The following is a 25,303-nucleotide window of genomic DNA, read 5'->3' on the forward strand; positions in this document are numbered from 1 at the left end:
AGTTACTACAGTATGTCTCTATATGCAGTACATATATATTTATTTTTATTCATTTATTTATATATATATATTTTTTGAAATTAATTTTGGCCAAAGGGGTTGCATTTCAGTTTCTTTCACACACTTGTTATTTCATATGTTGACCAGAGGGGGAGCACTTTTAAGACACACAGCCAATTTGAAAAATCCCTCCTTTTTGGGACCACCCTAATTTTTTATAGATTTCACCACCAGGTGTGCTAATGAGACATTCTCTATTAGATGCAATGTTATTGGGACCATGAATTATGTCATCACTTGTTCACACCTCCTCAAATGGAAGATACTTTTCCTTCTTGATGTCTCAAGAAAGGTAGAAATACAAGAACGCACACACACACACACACACACACACGCGCACACACACACACACACACACACACACACACGCACACACACACACACACACCTCTGCATTGGCCTCCCTTGCATGCACGTAAGCTACGTCGGCCCATAAAGGAGAGGAGAAGAGGGGAGGAAATCAGTGCAGATTGGTGTGAGCACAGCACGCAGGACAAGAAGTTGCCTACGGTCGTGGAGGAAGAAAGAGTAGAGAAAGAGAAGTCATCAAATAATCAATCACCTAATCCAGGGGTCGGCAACCAAATATGTTGAAAGAGCCATATTGGACCAAAATTACAGAAAAAAAAAATCTCTCTGGAGCCACAAAAAATTAAAATAACTTATATAAGTGTTATAATGAAGGCAACACATGATGTAAGTGTCTATATTAGCTATATTAGCCTACTATCAAAATGACTTTAAAAGTCTTATATAAGTGTTATAATGAAGGCAACACATGATGTAAGTGTCTATATTAACTATATTAGCCTACTATCAAAATGATTTTAAAATTCTTATATAAGTGTTATAATGAAGGCAACACATGATGTGTCTATATTAGCTATATTAGCTTACTATCAAAATGACTTTAAAAGTCTTATATAAGTGTTATAATGAAGGCAACACATGATGTAAGTGTCTATATTAACCATATTAGCCTACTATCAACATGACTTTAAAAGTCTTATATAAGTGTTATAATGAAGGCAACACATGATGTAAATGTCTATATTAGTTATATTAACCTACTATCAAAATGACTTTAAAAGTCTTATATAAGTGTTATAATGAAGGCAACACATGATGTAAGTGTCTATATTAACTATATTAGCCTACTATCAAAATGACTTTAAAATTCTTATATACCGGGTAAGTGTTATAATGAAGGCAACACATGATGTAAGTGTCTATATTAGTTATATTAGCCTACTATCAAAATGACTTTAAAAGTCTTATACAAGTGTTATAATGAAGGCAACACATGATGTAAGTGTCTATATTAGCTATATTAGCCTACTATCAAAATGACTTTAAAAGTCTTATATAAGTGTTATAATGAAGGAAACACATGATGTAAGTGTCTATATTAGCCTACTATCAAAATGACTTTAAAAGCCCCATATAAGTGTTATAATGAAGGCAACACATGATGTAAATGTCTATATTAACTATAATAGCCTACTATCAAAATGACTTTAAAGCCCTATATAAGTGTTATAATGAAGGCAACACATGATGTATGTATATACACATATGTGGAGGGAGAGTGTGATCAGCGCGCCTGCAGGAGCAAAGGTCACCGCCTCTGTCGATGGTGTTGAGGGCTGAGCACCATCGGATAGGGGCGGGGCATGTGCTGACGGCGAGACACAGCTGGCAGGTGATTAGATTTCACAGGTGGTACGTGGTAATCTAATCATCTGTTGTTTTTAACAGTGAACAGCCGGGAGCCTTTGTCCTGCAAGCGCGCTGATCACAGCACAATATATATATATATATATATTTTTTTTTTTAAATATCTCTGTGCGATATAGAAAATGACTATACCGTGATATTCGAGTATACGTTCTCACGCAGTTGCTTTTAGCTGCTGGCATTACAGTACAGGCGTTTCTCACTCTTTGTTGTCTCTCCTTCTCACAGAGATTTAAAACAAGCGCACCTTCTTACATACGTCACATGCTGTCATGCGTGGAACGTCACACGCTCACGCGGAGCAGACAATAGCGACATGGTAACGTTAGCTGTGATGCTAACAGCTAGCGGTGTGGTTTGAGTGGTAATACGAGAGAAAGAAGGTGCGAATCTGGTAACAAATGGAGGAAGAATTAATTCCCAAGAAAAACAGCACGAAGTCCATCGTCTGACAGTGGTTTGGCTTCAAGTGGGAATATGTCTTTATATGTCAACATCTCCGTTCGGTGCCACACCAGCTAAATGCCGAAGCAACTATTTCCACATCAACACCGTAGGACATATACTATTAGGTATGCAGCTCATTTTTATGTGACACAAAAGTGCGCTTTGTTTGTTTTAAACTATTATAGTGGCGTTCTGTACGAAAAATTTACTTTAATTTAGTGTTTTGATGTGACATCATTCATAAAAGTGCACTTATAACTTGTTTTAAAATGTCTCTGACAATCTTGCGTTTTCTGTTTTGGAAATGACATGAATGTTTGTGCCACTGCTTAATAACTGTTTAATAAATACACTTTTGGTAAATTGACTTAGTTGTGATTTCCCTCTCTGCATGAAAGTTTAAAATGAGCATATATCAATGCAGTATGAAGAAGAATGTTTTAATGTAGACACATAGAATCATCATACTGCTATGATTATATGCATCAAGTGTTCATTCAAGGCTAAGGCAAAATAACGAGATATATATCGTGTATCGCGATATGGCCTAAAAATATCGAGATATTTAAAAAAAGGCCATATCGCCCAGCCCTACCTGCAGTGAGAAAACTTCTCCAAAAGGTGGCGCCGTAGCACAAACAATAACACACCTTTTCAGTGTCTCCGTCGGCGTTGAAAACTACATATTGAATACAAAACGCGTAAATTAGCCGCACCGTTTTATGAGCCACAGGGCTCAAAGCGTAGGAAAAAAGTAGAAAAATATGGTAGTCAATAGAACTTAGGTGAGATACAAAATAAGTTATCTGTGACATTCCAACATAACATACATGCATTAAAACAAATGTGCAAGCTCAATGCTAATCATTCTAAGCTCATGCTACTAATTAGTAATTATGCAGCGCCAACATGATCAACATCACACCCATCCATATAACATTCCACACGACAAAAAATGTCAAACTATGTATTAATCGTGGCAATATTGTATCGGATTAATATTGGTATCGTACAATATCCAAGGCTGCAATATAGGTATTGTATTCCCTTACTAAGAATAGTCATTTGTTGTGTTTTTAATGACATATGTTGCAATCACCTTCTGTTCCACTCACAGATGTGTTTTATGAGCTGTTAAGTATCACACATTTATTTTCACGTTTTTTTTGTCTCCTTTGGTGCCTGCAACCAAGCAGAAAGGCGCTGGGTTTTAAGTGATGTAAATAAGTCTAAAAGGGGTTCATCAAGCATGCACGGACATACTTTGCCTACACGCTCAAGGTGTCGGGGCGCGATGGCGCACATTTCCCTGCCCTATTTGACTAGTCCGTGGGGCAGGCAGGAAATGGAAATGTGATTAAACTGTGTTAGGAAAAAAAAAAAAAAAAAGTCTAGCCCCTTAGGAGTGGTTTAATACGTTTTTTTGTTGGTTTTTTTTTGGGTTTTTTTGCATTAACTCTTAAAAAAAAACAAAAAAACACTCGTATACTCGCACATCTATTTTCCTTTTTCATTTGCCACCCACAGCAAGTAATTTGACGTCCAATTCATCACAGGGATAATCATCCTGACCTCGGTGTTTATGCTCACATAATGTACTCAAACATATTTTGGGACTGTATTTTTGTATAAATAGTGGAAAAGACAAATGACCTTAATTGGTTAATCTAATAACATCCATTACAAAACGCTACCTTTATAAAAAGGTAATGATGGCCTTCAATTTTTTTGGGGGGGAGGAAGTTGCAAAGCCTCTTCCTGAGAGTTATGTTGTCCCCCACGTGTAGCTGAATATGGTAGCCAAAATTTTAGTATGATACAGTATGTGGAGTTCCACAGGAAAACAAGCATTATTCTCTTGATTAGTTCATTAAAAAATAATAAATGTATTAGGGGGAACTGCACTTTTTTTGGAATTTTGCCTATCGTTCACAATTAGAGATGTCCGATAATGGCTTTTTTGCCGATATCCGATATTGTCCAACTCTTAATTACCGATACCGATATATACAGTCGTGGAATTAACACATTATTATGCCTAATTTTGTTGTGATGCCCAGCTGGATGCATTAAACAATGTAACAAGGTTTTCCAAAATAAATCAACTCAAGTTATGGAAAAAAATGCCAACATGGCACTGCCATATTTATTATTGAAGTCACAAAGTGCATTATATTTTTTAACATGCCTCAAAACAGCAGCTTGGAATTTGGGACATTAGGAGGTTGAGGTGTGTGTGTGTGTGTGGGGGGGGGGGGGGGGGGGGAGTTAGTGCTGCAAGGGGTTCTGGGTATTTGTCCTGTTGTGTTTATGTTGTGTTACGGTGCGGATGTTCTCCCGAAATGTGTTTGTCATTCTTGTTTGGTGTGGGTTCACAGTGTGGCGCATATTTGTAACAGTGTTAAAGTTGTTTATACGGCCACCCTCAGTTTGACCTGTATGGCTGTTGACCAAGTATGCTTGCATTCACTCGTGAGTGTGTCAAAAGCCGTAAATATTATGTGACTGGGCCGGCACGCAAAGGCAGTACCTTCAAGGTTAATTGGCGCTCTGTATTCTTCATACGTCCGTGTACACAGCGGCGTGGTAAAAAAATCATAAATTTTACTTTTTGAAACCAATACCGATAATTTTGAAACCGATACCGATAATTTCCGATATTACATTTTAAAGCTTTTAACGGCCGATAATATCGGCAGTCCGATATTATCAGACATCCCTATTCACAATCATTATGAAATTATTTTTTTGGGGTTTTAAAGATGATGCTGAGATAGGCTCTAGCAACCCCTCCCCTGCGACCCCGAAAGGGACAAGCGGTAGAAAATGGATGGATGGAAAAAAACGCTCGGAAAATACGGCTAATGGGAGTCACGTTGAAGCTTTCAAAGCCCTCTAAAGCCACTTCAAAACCCTCCATTAATGTTTAATATACACACTGCAAGTATACTGTATATATAATGTAGTAACAGACATGTCCATAACAAACTGTAATATGTACAATATTTACTGTATTTTGATCATTTTAATCATTGTCGGAACTAATTCCTTGGCGCATTTATTTACGTTTCCATAGCAGTGCACTTCCGACTCCTGGCCACGAATGTGTGTCCTACTATCGGAAACAAATGCGAAAAATCATGCCAGAATTGGTAATAGACAACAAAGACGTCTATTTTTGGATATCTTTTTGAAGCTGAACATACTGAGGAACTACTGCTTATACAAGCAAGCACGGAGGAAGGGTGAGACGTTAAAGCAGACGGAAGCCATGAGAGTCAGGTGAAAGTGACTTTGGCGCTGTAAACGTTGAACTCGATCCATGCAATTGCAACATAAATGGAGTGCTTACCCAAATAAACCGGAAAAAACGTCCCCAGACAACTGTCTGTCCAGTGAGTCACACTTTAATATTGTACATGATACACACAGTACGTCATGCGTGTTATTACAACTACACTACATACGCTGTCTGGCTCTCTGTGTACAAACAAAACATGAAATGTGGGCTAATACTTTACAGATACTGTAATATGATTATTCATGTTTTATCAGTCAGTACGGATTGGTGTTCTATCGCAGTGTTGTGCATTACAAACTGATGTAGAAGCTATCTTATCTCTCGCCGTAGCTCGCTAATACCGAAACATGCTAATGTGTTACTACTGGAGATGTCCGATAATATATGACTGCCGATATTATCGGCCAATAAATGCTTTAAAATGTAACATCGGAAATTATCGGTATCGGTTTCAAAAAGTAAAATGTATTACTTTTTAAAACGCAGCTGTACGGAGTGGTACACGGACGTAGGGAGAAGTACAGAGCAGTTGCGTCTCCCAGTCACACTTGCCAACCCTCCCCATTTTCCCGGGAGACTCCCGAATTTCAGTGCCCCTCCCGAAAATCTCGCGGGGCAACCATTCTCCCGAATTTCTCCCGATTTCCACCCAGACAACAATATTGGGGCCGTGCCTTAAAGGCATTGCCTTTGCGTGCCGGCCAAATCACAATATCTACGGCTTTTCACACACACAAGTGAATGCAAGGCTAGCTTGGTCAACAGCCATACAGGTCACACTGAGGGTGGCTGTGTAAACAACTTTAACACTGTTACAAATATGCGCCACACTGTGAACCCACACCAAACAAGAATGACAAACACATTTCGGGAGAACATCTGCACCGTAACACAACATAAACACAACAGGACAAATACCCAGAACCCCTTGCAGCACTAACTCTTCCGGGACGCTACAATATACACCCCCCCCCAACCCCGCCCACCTCAACCTCCTCATGCTCTCTCAGGGAGCATGTCCCAAATTCCAAGCTGCTGTTTTGAGGCATGTTAAAAAAAATAATGCACTTTTGTGACTTCAATAATAAATATGGCAGTGCCATGTTGGCATTTTTTCCATAACTTGAGTTGATTTATTTTGGAAAACCTTGTTACATTGTTTAATGCATCCAGCGGGGCATAACAACAAAAGTAGGCATAATAATGTGTTAATTCCACGACTGTATATATCCGTATCGGTTGATATCGGAATCGGTATTTAAGAGTTGGACCATATCGGATATCGGCAAAAAAGCCATTATCGGACATCTCTCGTTACTACGCTAGAAAAATAGTTCCTCAGTGTTCGCTCTTACAATAACAACGTTCTTAAAGCTTGGTTATTATACGGGTTTCCGAACTTAGATGCAGTATTGTTGACGGTTTATGAACGCTCCCATTAGCTGCGTTGCTGGCCACCAAGAACGAGACATTTTTTTACATGTTAGAATGCAAAAAGACCCAAAACCTTTTGTCTTTCCAAAGAAAGTGCAGTTCCTCTTAATAAAGCCAGCATTTTGCGTTGGGTGTGGTGTACCTAATAAAGTGTCCGTACTGAAGCAAAACCTGTTTTCATCCTGCAGCAACGAGAGAGTGTGGAGTGTACTTCTCACCCTGACTGAATTCCCCACAAGTTCTGACACGATTCGGGGAGAAAAAAACCAAAAAAAAACCCCACACCTTTGATCAGCATGGAGTCTATTTCGCACTGAGACTGACGATGCCCTGAATAAAGATTCAACGAGCGTAAAAGCAGCGATGGCCAGATGGCACGGCGGTATCGGCCATGACAACACTTGACCCGCTGCCAGATTGCGGCCACGGGCCCAACGGCGCCGTCACACCAGGCGACAGGTGGGGGTGGAGTCATAGCGGAGTCGTATAGAGGAGCATCTTTTTTCATTCCTATTCCGAGTACAAGGTGAGAATGTGCTGATCTCACCAGGAGCAAAACCAAGGAAACCTGCAAAGCGCAACATGGACGCACTCTGAGCTCGTTCCTTGCTGTCCACCAAAATAATAAGATTAGATACACAAAACGGATACGGAACTGAGGGAAACATTTTTAACACACCTCAACTTGTAGGATTCTGGAAAACAATGCCACAAAAACATCAGCACAATCAAGCAAACATAAAAACCTAAGCGTAGTGCAGCTTACTAGACATCAGTTCAGAGAACCTCAAAGGCTTTTTTGTTTAGCTTCTTCTGTACATCTTTGGCACAATCTTTTTTCAAATGAAGGCTGGATAACCAAAAAAATCTCACCGTGTTGGCTGCCACTTTTGATACAAAACACCATCACATTTGATTAAATTGACTTAGACACCTGTCTGGTATCTGTTAAATCCGCTCTTATCTCACATGTCCATGTTTTTATGAAGTATATACGGACAAGGTGGACACATTTTTTAAGCTTCTCAGGTGGAATTCTTTCCCATTCTTGCTTGATGTACAGCTTAAGTTGTTCAACAGTCCGGGGGTCTCCGTTGTGGTATTTTAGGCTTCATAATGCGCCACACATTTTCAATGGGAGACAGGTCTGGACTACAGGCAGGCCAGTCTAGCACCCGCACTCTTTTACTATGAAACCACACTGTTATAACATGTGGCTTGGCATTGTCTTGCTGAAATAAGCAGGGGCGTCCAAGGTAACGTTGCTTGGATGGTAACATATGTTGCTCCAAAACCTGTATGTACCTTTCAGCATTAATGGCGCCTTCACAGATGTGTAAGTTACCCATGTCTTGGGCACTAATACACCCCCATACCATCACAGATGCTGGCTTTTCAACTTTGCGCCTATAACAATCCGGATGGTTCTTTTCCTTTTTGGTCTGGAGGACACGACGTCCACAGTTTCCAAAAACAATTTGAAATGTGGACTCGTCAGACTACAGAACACTTTTCCACTTTGTATCAGTCCATCTTAGATGAGCTCAGTCCCAGCGAAGCCGACGGCCTTTCTGGGTGTTGTTGATAAACGGTTTTCGCCTTGCATAGGAGAGTTTTAACTTGCACTTACAGATGTAGCGACCAACTGTAGTTACTGACAGTGGGTTTCTGAAGTGGTCCTGAGCCCATGTGGTGATATCCTTTACACACTGATGTCGCTTGTTGATGCAGTACAGCCTGAGGGATCGAAGGTCACAGGCTTAGCTGCTTACGTGCAGTGATTTCTCCAGATTCTCTGAACCCTTTGATGATATTACAGACCGTAGATGGTAAAATCCCTAAATTCCTTGCAATAGCTGGTTGAGAAAGGTTTTTCTTAAACTGTTCAACAATTTGCTCACGCATTTTTTGACAAAGTGGTGACCCTCGCCCCATCCTTGTTTGTGAATGACTGAGCATTTCATGGAATCTACTTTTATACCCAATCATGGCACCCACCTGTTCCCAATTTGCCTGTTCACCTGTGGGATGTTCCAAATAAGTGTTTGATGAGCATTCCTCAACTTTATCAGTATTTATTGCCACCTTTCCCAACTTCTTTGTCACGTGTTGCTGGCATCAAATTCTAAAGTTAATGATTTGCAAAAAAAAAAAAAAAAGTTTATCAGTTTGAACATCAAATATGTTGTCTTTGTAGCATATTCAACTGAATATGGGTTGAAAATAATTTGCAAATCATTGTATTCCGTTTATATTTACATCTAACACAATTCTCCTAGTGCTTATTTATGAGTTAGAATGCATAAAAAACACAGTAACACTTTAGTACGGGGAACATATTCTAAGTAACAAAGACTTAATTTAGAGTTATTTGGACACTCGGGGAACATAAAAGGGTAAGTGTTAGTTAAGTTAAAGTACCAATGATTGTCTTACACGTACACACGAGGTGTGGTGAAATTTGTCCTCTACATTTGACCCATCCCCTTGTTCACCCCCTGGGAGGTGAGGGGAGCAGTAAGCAGCAGCGGCGGCCGCGCTCGGGAATAATCTTTGGTGATTTAACCCCCAATTCCAACCCTTGATGCTGAGTGCCAAGCAGGGAGGTAATGGGTCCCATTTTTATAGTCTTTGGTATGACTCGGCCGGGGTTTGAACTCACAACCTACCGATCTCAGGGCGGACGCTCTAACCACTAGGCCACTTAGGGTTACTAATAAGAGGGAAGACTCTTAGTTAATGGCTTACTGGTTGTATAATAAGTCCATGCAGAATAAGGCATTAATAAGTACTTAATAATGACTAATTTAGAGCCAATATGTTACTAATTTGCATGTTAATAAGCAACAAATTAATGGTGAATATGTTCCCCATACTAAAGTGTTACCAAAAACACATATGTGTGCTTGTCTCACATGAGGATTGTGACTGATAGGCAAAATAAATTTAAAAAAGTGCAGTTGCCCTTTTAAACCCTTGATTTTTCGGACTATATTAGAAAAACATCTCAAGAATGAGTAAACCTGAAGCAGAGAAAATGGCAAAAAGGTGATGCCAAAGGTAACAAAGTGTCATGACTTGGTCTTGGGTGTTAGCTTTTCCGGGATGCAACGGAAAGTTGGCTCGGGCGAGACGGGAATGTAAGTACATTTTTATTTAAAGACTATAACTACAAAAAAAAAGGATCAAACAAAAGGCGCGCACAGGGGCGGAGGTACAAAACTAGACTATAAACACAGAACTTGCACATTGGCAGAAACTATGAACAACAAAAAACACTAACTGTGGCTTAATAAACAAAAACTTACTTGGCATGGAACCGGCATGAAAAAAGAGCAGCAAGGGTCATAAGGGTGTGGAGAGTGTGCAGAAGCATAAATGCGGGGATGTCACCAGAAAGACAAACTGAAAAAAAATGAACTTAAATACTACAGACATGATTAACGAAAACAGGTGCGTGACTCAAAACGTGAAACAGGTGCGTGACGTGACAGGTGAAAACTAATGGGTTGCTATGGTGACAAACAAGAGTGCACAATGAGTCCAAACGTGGAACAGGTGAAACTAATGGGTAATCATGGAAACAAGACAATGGAGTGAAAAGCCAGAAACTAAAAAGTCCAATAACTAAACAAAACATGACTAAGACAAAACATGATTACACAGACATGACACAAAGAGACACAAGTCTATCAATCCATCCATTTTCACCCTGGACAAGTCGCCGCCTCATCGCAAGGGCCGGTCTGTTGTGGTAAATGTTATGAATGAGTGCCTTTCTGTGGATATGGGCTGCTTGTGTGCTGATAAGTGCTGAGTTCACTAATTATCCCAGAGGCCTTCAGGCTAGCGGAGTGCTAATGAGCGTTAATGAAAACACACCCCGGCTGAAGTAAACCAAAACACAGCGCTCTTAATGTTGTATAAACACGGCAGCTAAGTTAGTTTGGATGAAAGCTTTCCCCTTTTGGGCACTGATGCTGCAGTCTGGCTCATTATAGCAAAGTTGCATTCTTGGTGATGGTCTGAGTGCTGTGAGTGATGGTGTCACTTTCCTACCTGCTCCTGATGTGGTCCTCCAGGTCGCACCGGGCCAGGTTTTCAGTGCAATAGTCCTTGAAGGGACAACTAACAGTCAGCTTGTCCAGCAGCTTGTGCACCAGCAGGCTGGGCTTCCTGCAGCTCTGCAGCATGAGGGGCGCGCGGCACACCGGGCAGAAGTCGCTCTCCAGCAGGAAGCTGGTGAGACACTCCTGGCAATAGGTGTGTCCGCAGGGCGTGTCCAGGGGACGGATGAGCGGCTGCAGACAGATGTGGCACACAAGGTCGGTGTCCACCTCGTCTTTGTACAGGTACTCGTGGTTCTCCTCCAGCTGGTGACTGTGGCCGCACGACGCGCACAAATCGAGAGGCGGAGACTGGCGTCCGGGGTCTGGCGAGGACATGGGGGGCGCCGAGGTGTCCTCCATCGCCACCGCGGGTTCAGGTTGCCCACTGGGAACAAATGGAACACAGAAAAACACTTTCTCACATTTTGACTAGTGGTCAATTCAAAACCATGGCGAGAAAAGGGCCCAGTAGACTGCCAGACATGTTATGTGTAGAGATGTCTGATAATGGCTTTTTTGCCGATATCCGATATTGTCCAACTCTTAATTACCGATACCGATATATACAGTCGTGGAATTAACACATTATTATGCTTAATTTTGTTGTGATGCCCCGCTGGATGCATTAAACAATGTAACAAGGCTTTCCAAAATAAATCAACTCAAGTTATGGAAAAAAGTGCCATATTTATTATTAAAGTCACAAAGTGCATTATTTTTTTTTAACATGCCTCAAAACAGCAGCTTGGAATTTGGGACATGCTCTCCATGAGAGAGCATGAGGAGGTTGAGGTGAGGGGGGGTTTGCGGGGGGTGTATATTGTAGCATCCCGGAAGAGTTAGTGCTGCAAGGGGTTCTGGGTATTTGCTCTGTTACGGTGCGGCTGTTCTCCCGAAATGTGTTTGTCATTCTTGTTTGGTGTGGGTTCACAGTGTGGCGCAGTGTTAAAGTTGTTTATACTACAACCGTCAGTGTGACCTGTATGGCTGTTGACCAAGTATGCTTGCATTCACTTGTGTGTGTGAAAAGCCGTAGATATTATGTGACTGGGCCGGCACACAAAGGCAGTATCTTTAAGGTTTATTGGTGCTCTGTACTTCTCCCTACGTCCGTGTACACAGCGGCGTTTTAAAAAGTCATACATTTTACTTTTTGAAACCAATACCGTTAATTTCTGATATTACATTTTAAAGCATTAATCGGCCGATAATATCGACAGTCCGATATTATCGGACATCTCTATTTGATTTTACTAATTGTCCAAATTAAATCAAACCAATTAATAGATGCTAATCACGCTACATTTTATACTGTACGTATTTTCTACTAAATAATTACATGATGATCATGGTTACACACACCTGTTGAGTAAAAAGAAAAAAAATATTCAGTCTAAGCCTGGGCCAAGGGGGAAAAAAACTCATAGCTATAGCACACATAAACATGTGTAAGAGGGAAACATCAAAGAACACAAAGGACATTAAAGACATTAAAAGAGCACAGCCGATGCAACCAGCTGCCACTCCAGCAGTACTATTTCTACATACAGCTACAAAAGTAAAACAACAAAAATATTAACCAATAATATATATTGCGCACACACGATTGCACCATGCATAGACAAGCAACCAAACAAAAACATAATTTCAACACCCATATTAACTTAATACACTGTGGTGGCCTCTGCGGTGTTCCACGCCATCGTCTGCTGGGGTGGGGGGGGGGGCATGGCCAAAAACAGGAGCAGACCCAACAAAGCAACCAAGAGAGCCGACTCCACCCTCGGCCGCCCACTAACTCTCCCCCAGTGTCCAGTCCGCATGGATGAGCGAGGATGCGTCCAAGGAGACCGAGGTGTCCGTACTGAATCGATTTTAACTCCGTGTTGTTTCGGATTGTATCGTTTAGAGAAAAAAAAATGTCCCTGAATTGTGTCGGCAACCGCAAAATCTGAATTGAATTGAGTCGGTAAAACAAATCATTACATCCTTCCTATTCACAATATGTGTGAATTAGAGATGCGCGGATAGGCAATTATTTCATCCGCAACCGCATCAGAAAGTCGTCAACCATCCGCAATCCACCCGCTCTAACATTTGATCAGAACCGCATCCGCCCGCCATCCGCCCGCACCCGCCCGTTGTTATATATCTAATATAGACGATGCAAGGCATTAGTGAGGTTATAAAGCTTTTGCCTGTTAAAGAAAAGAGACTGATCCAATGCAGCATTCGCGTGCCACGCTGTCACGACCCAGACGCACACCAGTGCGCAATCATATGGGAGCCGCGCTGAGCGCACCTCCAAGCGCGTCTCGCTGCCGGCGACGGCCGGGTATATGGGCCCGACGCTCCAGCGCCATCCATTTTCAGGGCTAGTTGATTCGGCAGGTGGGTTGTTACACACTCCTTAGCGGGTTCCAACTTCCATGGCCACCGTCCTAGCTGCTGTCTATATCAACCAGGGTGAGCCCCACCCCTTTCGTGAGCGCACTGTGCGCGGAGTGACCCCTGTTACGCGCCCCCGGCAACAGGGGTGGCGGGCAGGTAAGCTGCGCGGGCGTAGCGCGCGGAGTGACCCCTGTTACGAGCCCCCGGCCACGGGGGTGGCGGGCAGGTAAGCTGCTTACCTGCTGCGCGTGACGCCGGCCGCGGCGAAGGCGGACGAGGCGGGGTGTCGGTGCGGTGGGCGCGGTGGTGACCCTGGACGTGCGTCGGGCCCTTCTCGCGGATCGCCTCAGCTACGGCTCCCGGTGGGGCCCTCTCGGGGGAAGGGGCCTCGGTCCCGGACCCCGGCGAGGCGTCGGGGGCCTTCTCCGCTCCGTAAAAGTGTCCATCTCTTTTTTTTTCTTCTTCTGTTGTGGCATATGCTGCAGGTGCCTGCTCGTTTTTCGTATGTGGGTAACAACATTTAACTATGTATATATATTTCCGAATTGGTTTAACTGCCACCCGCCTGAATCTATTTAAAATCCAATTTTTTTTAAATTACAAATCGCCCGACCCGACCCGCTGATAAAATCTAATTTTTTTAAATTTCATCCGCCCGATTCGCGGATAATCCGCGGACTCCGCGGTTGTGCCCACAAACCGCGCATCTCTAGTGTGAATGTACACATTGATACACATGAATAGATTGACAGAACATGGGACTGTAAATGGACATACTCATGTTAATATATTATTATTTTTATTTTATTTTTCTCTTTCTGTCTTGCCTCTGGTGAGGGCGGTGGGGTGATGGTCGGCTGGCAGCGCTTCATAGCAGCAGTCGACCTCCAGGGTCCCAACTCCCCTCCCCGGCCCTCCGTTGCGAGTTGTTGTGATTAAATGTAACGTGTTTATGTGTGCATTGCATGGAGGTTTTTTCCGCTCCTTAGGAGCCCAGTCTAGATTGTATTTTTTGACTCATCTTCTTCCCCAGCGTTTTACCTTTTTCTTATCTTTTACGGGGCGCCATCAGCGTTCCTGTTCTGTAACCCTGTACACTGTTTGTTTGTCTCATCTTGAACGGGTTTGTGCTGAAAACAGTTTTGTTGTACATGTGCAATGATAATAAAGTCCTATCCTATATTTCCAATATCTGTGTGTGTGAATGGACAGACGGTCCTACCTGCTGTTGTCATGGTCCTCCAGGTCACCAGGGGTCAGGACTTCAGTGCAATGATCAGCGGGGGGACAGGCCACAGTCAGCTGGTCCAGCATCTTGTTGACCAGGAGGCTCGGACTCTTGCCATTCTGTATCATGAGTGGGGTTCGGCACACGGGGCAAAGGTCACTCTCCAGCAGGAAGCTGGTGAGGCACGCCTGGCAGTAGGTGTGTCCACACGGCGTGTCCAGAGGACAGACCAGCCGCTGCAGACAGATGTGGCAGACGAGGCTGTCGAGGGGCGGCGCCGAGGCCTCGGCCATTGCGAGTTGAAGGTGCGGGTCTGGTTAGGCGCGGTCAGGTGGACACAAGCGGGAGACATGGGTGGGTGACTTTGCTGGAAGAACAAATGTGGAAACAAGTTCAATGTGGTGTTGACCAAACAACAAACTAATGCGTGACTAGATTTACGCTTTCGGTAAATACTGTAGTTTGCTAACATGCCTCTATGTTTTTTGTTGTACCCGGGCTATACACACACACACTGATAAAGAACTGACAGCTACAATATGCCTGTATGGGAATGGACATACGGTAACTTCAATATGTGTGTATGTGAATGGACTGACAGATGGATAAAATATATATGTTTGCGATTTACTGTAATATGCTATTTACAATGTGTGTACAATATGTGAATGGACTGACAGATGGTTAAAATATGCGTGTTTGCGATTTACTGTACTATGCTGATATTTATTGTGTGTGTACAGTATGTGAATGGACTGACAGATGGTGAAAATAGGTGTGTTTGTGATATACTGTAATATGCTGATATTTACAATGTGTGTACAATATGTGAATGGACTGACAGATGGTTAAAATAAGTGTGTTTGCGATGTACTTTAACGTGCTGATATTTACAATGTGTGTACAGTATGTGAATGGACTGACAGATGGTTGAAATATGTGGGTTTGCGATATACTGTAACATGTTAATATTTATCGTATGTGTACAGTATGTGAATGGACTGACAGATGGTTAAAATATGTGTGTTTGCAATATACTGTAATATGCTGATATTTACAATGTGTGTACAGTATGCGAATGGAATGACCGATGGTTAAAATAGGTGTGTTTGTGATATACTGTAATATGCTGATATTTACAATGTGTGTACAGTATGTGAATGGACTGACAGATGGTTAAAATATGTGGGTTTGCGATGTACCGTAACGTGCTGATATTTACAATGTGTGTACAGTATGTGAATGGACTGACGGATGGTTAAAATATGCGTGTTTGTGATACACTCTAATATGCTGATATTTACAATGTGTGTACAATATGTGAATGGACTGACAGATGGTTAAAATATGTGTGTTTGCGATATACTGTAATATGCTGATATTTACAATGTGTGCACCGTATGTGAATGGACTGACGGATGGTTTAAAATATGTGGGTTTGCGATGTACTGTAACATGCTAATATTTACAATGTGTGTACAGTATGTGAATGGACTGACGGATGGTTGAAATATGTGGGTTTGCGATGTACTGCAACATGCTAATATTTATCGTGTGTGTGTACAGTATGTGAATGGACTGACAGATGGTTAAAATATGCGTGTTTGCGATTTACTGCACTATGCTGATATTTACAATGTGTGTACAGTATGTGAATGGACTGACAGATGGTTAAAATATGTGGGTTTGTGATATGCTGTAACATGGTAATATTTATGTGTTTACAATATGTGAATGGACTGACATATGGTTAAAATATGTGGGTTTGCGATATACTGTAACGTGCTCATTTTTACAATGTGTGTACAGTATGTGAATAGACTGACTGATGGTTAAAATATGTGGGTTTGTGATATGCTGTAACATGCTAATATTTATTGTGCGTGTACAGTATGTGAATGGACTGACAGATGGTTAAAATATGTGGGTTTGTGATGTACTGTAACATAATATTTACAATGTGTGCACAGTATGTGAATGGACTGACAGATGGTTAAAATATGTGGGTTTGTGATGTACTGTAATGTGCTAATATTTACAATGTGTGTACAGTATGTGAATGGACTGACAGATGGTTGAAATATGTGGGTTTGCGATATGCTGTAACATGCAAAACAAGCCTGACTGTGGACACCAGCAGCTTCCAATTCATTGCAGACCTGATTTTTGGTGGTTTTCGGTTGACTCTTGATCATCCTGACCAATTTTCTCTCAGCAGCAGGGGATAGCTTGCGTTTTCTTCCTGATCGTGGCAGTGACAAAACTGTGCCATGCACTTTATACTTTCAAACAATTGTCTGCACAGTTGCTCTTGGGACCTTAATCTACTTTGAAATGGCTCCAAGTGACTTTTCTGACTTGTTAAAGTCAATGATTCGTTTTTTCAGATCTGGGCTGAGTTCCTTTGACTTTCCCATTGTCTCGTTTGTGACCCGAGTCTAATGACTGCATCACATGAGCACTATTTAAATGGGCTCAGAGAAGTCAACAGGTGTCATCAATCATAATCACTCACATGAATTTAAGAGGCCATGCCATGAAGCTAATTAGATTCGATTGTAACTTTTCTACATCACCAAAATTGGTAATGTATGTTGCTGTATGTATACTTTTGACACAGCAGATTAGGTCACATTTTCCGTAGACCCATAATGTGAAGTGAATATATTTATATAGCGCTTTTCTGTAGTGACTCAAAGCGCTTTACATTGTGTAACCCAATATCTAAGTTACATTTAAACCAGTGTGGGTGACACTCGGAGCAGGTGGGTGAAACGGCAGTGACTAGGATGGCGGAAGCGGGGATCGAACCTGGAACCCTCAAGTTGCTGGCACGGCCACTCTACCAACCGAGCTATACCGCCCCAATAATAAATTCATAAAAGAACCAAACTTCATGAAAATAAGAGTTGTAGAAATGATTGGAAACTCAAGACAGCCATGACATCATGTTCTTTACAAGTGTATGTAAACTTTTGACCACGACTGTATGCGAATGGACTGACTGACAGATGGTTAAAATGTGTGCGTGTGCATTTACAATATGTTTTTATGTGAATGGACAAACATGTGTGGGTGTGTGTAAATGTTAATATTTACTATACAGTATATGCGTATGTGAATGGACTGACTGAAATGTGCAGTGTGTTTGTATGTGACTTGACTGACCAATGGGTAAAATATGTACTGTATGTGAATGGACAGCCAACTATAATGTGTGTATGTGATCAGACTGGCAGAAATGTACAGTATGTGTGTATTTACAATGGGCTTTATGTGAATGGGCAGATAGTTATGTGTGTGTGTGTGTATATATATTAGGGCTGCAACTAACGATTCATTTGATAATCGATTAATCTGTCGATTATTACTTCGATTTATCAATTAATAATCGGATAAGAGACAAACTACATTTCTATCCTATCCAGTATTTTATTGGGGAAAAAAACAGCATACTGGCACCATACTTATTTTGATTATTGTTTCTCAGCTGTTTGTAAATGCTGCAGTTTATAAATAAAGGTTTATAAAAAATAAATAATAATAATTGCCTCTGCATAGCATAGATCCAACGAATCGATGACTAAATTAATCGCCAACTATTTTTTATAATCGATTTTAATCGATTTAATCAATTAGTTGTTGCAGCCCTAATATATATATATATATATATATATATATATATATATATATATATATATACACACATTTATAAATAAGGGCTGCAACCAACAATTAATTTGATAATCGATTAATCTGTCGATTATTACTTCCATTAATCGATTAATAATCGGACAAAAGAGACAAACTACATTTCTATCCTTTCCAGTATTTTGTTGGGAAAAAAACAGCATACTGGCACCATACTTATTTTTATTATTGTTTCTCAGCTGTTTGTACATGTTGCGGTTTATAAATATAGGTTTATAAAAAAATAAACAATTAAAAAAATAAAATAAAATAAATTTGCCTCTGCGCATAACATAGATCCAACGAATCGATGACTAAATTAATCGCCAACTATTTTTATAATCGATTTTAATCGATTTAATCGATTGTTTGTTGCAGCCCTAATATATATATATATATATATATACATAAAATTACAATATGCGTGTATATGAATGGACATACAGATATGAGTGTATATGTAGATGCCAGTACTTTCACGTCACTAGTGAGTATGCCCAATGTGCACGTCATATTGAAAAATAGGCGGCTTCCTCGAGCACGAGGGTGCGAACAGATGGGCCCAGCGAGACACACGTCACCGTGGCAACAGCCAACTTGATGGTGCTCGAACGACGTAATGCCGCCTCCTTCCAAGACCCGTGATTGGGTCTGGGTTGCATCATCACATTACGGTCAACAACATCTGCACATATAGCGTACATTATGCTAAATTATGCTTAAAGAGTGACATCACAGTGGGGGACAATCTCGCTTTCATTTCTTGTTGTGACAACAATAAGGCGTGTGGACATGGAGGCTGATAAAAAAAAAAAAAAAAAAAAAAAAAAAAAAAAAAAAAAAGAGTCTTGCTCTAACAAAGACGACCTTAAGGTGAGGTGGCTGATTCATCACACGCCGTGGCACCTGCTGCTTTTTCTAAGGTTTCATCAACGTCTCATACACGTACACACACACACAAACAAAAACAAGACTGGGATATAATAAGATCCTACAAAAGCACAACAAGTTATGCATCCCAATGGGATGGGATTTGGCAAACACATAAATATGTTAAATAGGATTTTGGATATGTGAAAATTATATTGCAGCCGGATGAAATGTTCAAAGCTTTACATGACGATACACAAATTAGATTTAAATCAGATTAGATTTGGACAGAGTTGTGATTTCAACATGACTCACATTTTTATTTTTATTTTTTTCGTAAATACAAACATTTTGAATTAATTCAACAAACAAATTGCCATCCGACCTGATTTTGGGTTGACTTTTTTTTAAATGAAAATATTCAAACAGTTTTTTTTCCCCCACTAAACTAAACCAGACTAAACCTAAATACAAATAAATAAAACAAAATATTAATAAATAAATTGTCCAACTCTTGATTACCGATTCCGATATCAACCGATACCGATATATACAGTCATGGAATTAACACATTATTATGCCTAATTTTGTTGTGTTTGTTAAACAATGTAACTTTACCATGAATTGATTTACGTGGACCCCGACTTAAACAAGTTGAAAAATTTATTCGGGTGTTAGTTGAGGTGGGCAGGGTTGAGGGGGCGGGGGCGTTTAGTGGTAGCGGGGGTGTATATTGTAGCGTCCCGGAAGAGTTAGTGCTGCAAGGGGTTCTGGGTATTTGTTCTGTTGTATTTATATTGTGTTACGGTGCGGATGTTCTCCGGAAATGTGTTTGTCATTCTTGTTCGGTGTGGCTTCACAGTGTGGCGCATATTTGTAACAGTGTTAAAGTTGTTTACACGGCCACCCTCAGTGTGACCTGTATGGCTGTTGACCAAGTATGGTTTGCATTCACTTATGTGTGTGTAAAAGCCGCATATATTATGTGACTGGGCCGGCACGCTGTTTGTATGGAGGATAAGCGGACGTGACTGCAGGTTGGAGAGGACGATAAAGGCAGTGCCTTTAAAGCACGCCCCCAATAATGTTGTCCGATACCGATAATTTCCGATATTACATTTTAAAGCATTTATCGTCCGATAATATCGGCCTGCATCTCTACTCAAAATACAATAATTTATGTCGCCACATGACCACGGCTTACAAAATACTATACAGAAACACACTTGTGCACTACTGGGCATTGAATCGCCTCAATTTTTCACTACAATACGGGCTATTTTTTGAAACATTTAAAAATCAATAAACCCGCATCGGACGTGGTACTGTCAAAACTAAAATAATTGTTAACATATTGAATGTGAGTCCTCCTTTCTGTCCAATACCACATGAAAGTGGTTGGTTTTGGGCATCTTATTTAAAAGTTAAAGTTAAAGTACCAATGATTGTCACACACACACTAGGTGTGGCGAGATTATTCTCTGCATTTGACCCATCACCCTTGATCACCCCCTGGGAGGTGAGGGGAGCAGTGGGCAGCAGCGGTGGCCGCGCCCGGGAATCATTTTGGTGATTTAACCCCCAATTCCAACCCTTGATGCTGAGTGCCAAGCAGGGAGGTAATGGGTCCCATTTTTATAGTCTTTGGTATGACTCGGCCGGGGCGGACACTCTAACCACTAGGCCACTGAGTAGGTTGTCCAGCTTCCATACTCCTTTTTAAACACTTTACAAGAAATGTATTGGCAGCAAACTCTGTAGCTTGCTAACTTTCTGAGACTCTTATTTTGTTAGCGCAGGCAGGATGAAGCAGCGCTTTTATTGTGACGATAGGAACTGTGCAGTCGGTCTTCAGAGTTCTGACGCTAGAGTCTGTTGAAATAAAAATTGTTTCTCGCCTTCCTGTCTGCCGTCAATGTAAATCAAGTGACGAAAGTGACGTATCGGTGAAGATAAATGATCGCTTATTTTTAGCTTTATTTTTTAATGCCTGGTTGGCGATGGACTGACACACCCTCCGCCATCAACCGGTAGCTCGCGATCGACATAATGAGCACCCCTGGCCTATAGTATATTGTAGTGTTGTCCCGATAACAATATTTTGGTACTGGTACCAAAATTTATTTTGATACTTTTCGGTACTTTTCTAAATAAAGGGGACCACAAAAAATGGCATTATTGGCTTAATTTTAACAAAAAATCTTAGGGTACATTAAACATATGTTTCTTATTGCAAGTTTGTCCTTAAATAAAATAGTGAACATACAAGACAACTTGTCTTTTATTAGCAATTAAGCAAACAAAGGCTCCTAATTTAGTCTGCTGACATATGCAGTAACATATTGTGTCATTTTCCATTCTATTATTTTGTCAAAATTATTAAGGACAAGCGGTAGAAAATGAATTATTAATCTACTTGTTCATTTACTGTTAATATCTGCTTACTTTCTCTTTTAACATGTTCTATCTACACTTCTGTTAAAATGTAATAATCACTTATTCTTCTGTTGTTTGGATGCTTTACATTAGTTTTGAATGATACCACAAAATTAGGTATCGATCCGATACCAAGTAGTTACAGGATCATACATTGGTCATATTCAAAGTCCTCATGTGTCCAGGAACATATTTCCTGAGTTTTTAAACATAATATACATTTTAAAAAAACGAAAGAAGATGTTGTGATGCCAAAAAATATCGATGTAATCATAGTAGTATCGACTAGATACGCTCCTGTACTTTGTACGTTTGCTTAAATTTTGACGCCGGTAAGCTACGGTGTGTAGTGAAGCATGTTTAGCTCTTCCTCGTCCTGCAGGGATGATACTTGTAAAAAACGTACTTTATTTGTCGCCATGGAGACCAGAATTAGTGATTTAGAAGTCGCTAAAACACTGCAGACTGCAGCTGGACTAGCAATGTCTTAAAGCACCTCTTCCTAAAGGCGTTTCAGTGTTATAACTTCACCTTTGTTAGTTTTTATGCCAAATTGCGTCCGTTCTCCCTTTTCTGTCTACACACTGTGTCTGCTTGCAAGTACTCTGTGATTGTGCACTGCCGAACATGCTCGTCTGCTCGTAAACCAGCAATGCCACGACTTGACGACGGGGGCGCGGGGAGGGGATGGACTGGTACTTTTCAGAGGCGGTATAGTACAGAATATGATTCATTAGTATCGCAGTACTATGCTAATACCGGTATACCGTACAACCCTATCATATTGTATAAATTGTTTGGACCTTTGCACCCGCACTCAGACTGGATCTGAGCAATCTCAGTCTGAGCATGAACTGAGGAAATCTACTCAGATGAGAGGTAAAATCGCTTCTAAGACAAACGATGTTGCTGTCGATTGAATGCCCTGAGAATCCAATGGCATTGATGAATGAGAATATCCACAGACATAGTGTTACTATCATTACGATCATACAATTGTACATCATGATGGTGAAATTATTAAAAATGAGATTGCCTGCCTATCCGTCATAAAAAATAACTGCAAGTTGAGTTATGATTGCAGGACATTGTGTACCCAAACCAACAAATGAATACATTATATTGTCAGCACACTTCAAAAACTGAAATCTAAATAAGATTAAATATCTCAAATAAGGGTGATATTTGCTTATTTTCTGTCTGATATGATAATTCTTCTCACTAAGCAGATTTTATGTTAGAGTGTTTTACTTGTTTTAAGTGTTTTGGTCCTAAATTATAAAGATTTGATGACCTATATTGAGTAAAACATGCTTGAAACTAGAATATCAACTGTTGCAAAGCTGTGTCATCAACACTCACAAGTATAAAACTACTTTTTTAAAGTAATAATTTCTTATTTCAAGCATGAAAAAAAAAAAGACTGACACAATTGTGTCTCATAATTAAGACAGATGACAGCCAAATGGACTTTGCTGTTTTATTTTCAATGAAACAATAGAAAATACGTACTCATATTGTAGTACAATTGGCACAGTACAGCAAACTGACAGTTGATATTTAAACATTTAACATGTGACATTTCAAACAATTTTGAACAGAAATAGTTCATGCATATTTAGATGAATTCTTCAAAATTACAATAAAACATTTTTTGGCTGGGGGCCAGGCTGTATATATGCGCACTAATTGACTGAAAGAGCACGCACTTGGCGCGATGATGTCATGTTATCGATGGAAAAATGCATTTTTAGACCATATGATTTGCCTGAGCGGCTAGGAGACCCCGAGAGTAACAAGCGGTTGCCTTGTTGCCTTTCCATTAAGAACAATAAATTAGTTTTTAGTATAAGTTTGCTGGTTTCAAGAAATGTAATGTCGAGCGCATATCATTATGTCAAGATAATGGCACTAGCATTTACTTCATTTAAGAATATTTTTCAACATATTGAGCAAAAAGGTCTCATATTTTATTTTTCTACCAAGAAAAGTGCACTTGTTATTAGTGAGAATATACTTATTTTAAAGGTATTTTTGGGTTCATTGAAGTTAGCTAATTTTACTTGTTTTGGAAAGTCTTGACAAGCCAAATTTTCTTGTTCTATCGGCAGATAATTTTGCTTAGTTCAAATAAAATACCCCTCATTTTTGTATTTTTTTTCTTGTTTTTGAACACTGACTTTTTGCAGTGCAGTCAACTTTCTTGTCTTCTTGGGAAATCCTTGTGCAAACAGCAACACCTTTTTATTGGGAATAGAAACCGGCTTAACGTATTCATCGACACTTCATGGTAACGATCTGTGTGTGGAATGATGATTACACAATTAAACACCTCTTTCCCGCGCACACAAACGCATGCAAAGACATGTACTGGAGGTCTGCAGACCAAACTGTTGCGAGGACACACCCTCTTCCAAAGGAGCAGGAAGGTCTGATAGCAAGATTGTTCACACCGCAAAGACCCAAAGCCAAGTTTAATCAATCACTAACACAGCAAACACAGCAATCACTCATTCTTTTATTATTTATGATAAGAAAAAAGGTTTGCTTGGGCGCCTATACATTCCTCTGTATAGTTTATTTGTCTCTCCTGTGACTGCGGACTGCTCTCACAACAAAGTTCAGCTTTAAAAAGCATGAACCTAAAACTGTGCTTAGTGGGGGGGGGCTTGAAAAACTGATCCACATTCAGAATGCCATTCTTATTTATTAGGATGATAAATTGTTTCAAATTTTTCGAAAATCAATTTTAAAAAAAGGACATATTTAGGCCATATTTTCACTTAAGGTTTACCCTACTTTATAATAGAAATGGCCACAGCGGAGGATGAACTTCCCATAACAAGAAGATAGAGAAAAAGAAGAAGTTTATCGACAACGGCATCGGCACGGACTACAAAGTGCAAATTTTCAGGACTTATGCAGATCCCAAATACACATCAGCAGGTACCAGAAGGTAAGAAAAGTTGGTTTTGCATAATATTGTGAAACAAAACGCCAGATAATATGTCTGCTAAAGGGTGCGGTCCTTATACACGCACCATAGTAATACTTGTATCTCTGACTACGGTAGCCGTAATGGGCCGACAATCCAAGCGTTGCGGCTTCAAAGTCGTACTGAAACATTTTGACAGATTTTTGAGTTCCCTGTGAAAAGTTGTTTATTTTCAATGGAACATTCAAAGCTTTGGTGTTTTTTACTGGCGTCATATTGCAGTCTACATGTATATATTATGTGTGACAACCATCTACTGGTCACACTAATCATTACACCAAGGACCAAAAAAAAAAATGTCTTCGAGGTCGGTAAGCACAACCAGAATTATTCCGTACATTGGGCGCACCGGGCTATAAGGCACATTGTCAATTTTTGAGAAAACGAAAGGATTTTAAGTGCGCCTTATAGTCCGAAAAATAGGGTATATACACCATATTTTTCGGAGTATAAGTCGCACCGGAGTATAAGTCGCACCTGCCGAAAATGCATAATAAAAAAGGAAAAATATATATATAAGTCGCACTGGAGCCCTGCCAAACTATGAAAAAAACTGCGACTTATAGTCCGAAAAATACGGTACTATATAATATATTGCAAGAATT

At 40.4% G+C, this 25,303-nt stretch overlaps 1 protein-coding gene across 2 annotated transcripts in view; it reads right to left on the reverse strand.

Annotated features, from left to right (window-relative positions):
• Positions 1-25,303, reverse strand: part of lnx1 (ligand of numb-protein X 1) — a 114,782-nt gene that overhangs the window by 66,275 nt on the left and 23,204 nt on the right. For both annotated transcript variants that reach the window (XM_061978093.1, XM_061978094.1), the window contains 2 exons: positions 14,702-15,074; positions 11,039-11,473 (listed from right to left, as the gene is read on the reverse strand). In XM_061978093.1, coding sequence (XP_061834077.1) covers positions 11,039-11,473; positions 14,702-15,000 — 734 coding nt within the window. In that variant the 5' untranslated portion in view covers positions 15,001-15,074. The remainder of the gene's footprint in view (positions 1-11,038; positions 11,474-14,701; positions 15,075-25,303) is intronic.

The sequence above is a fragment of the Nerophis lumbriciformis genome, linkage group LG18 (genome assembly GCF_033978685.3).
Source record: "Nerophis lumbriciformis linkage group LG18, RoL_Nlum_v2.1, whole genome shotgun sequence".
In the NCBI taxonomy this organism is placed as follows: Eukaryota; Metazoa; Chordata; class Actinopteri; order Syngnathiformes; family Syngnathidae; genus Nerophis; species Nerophis lumbriciformis.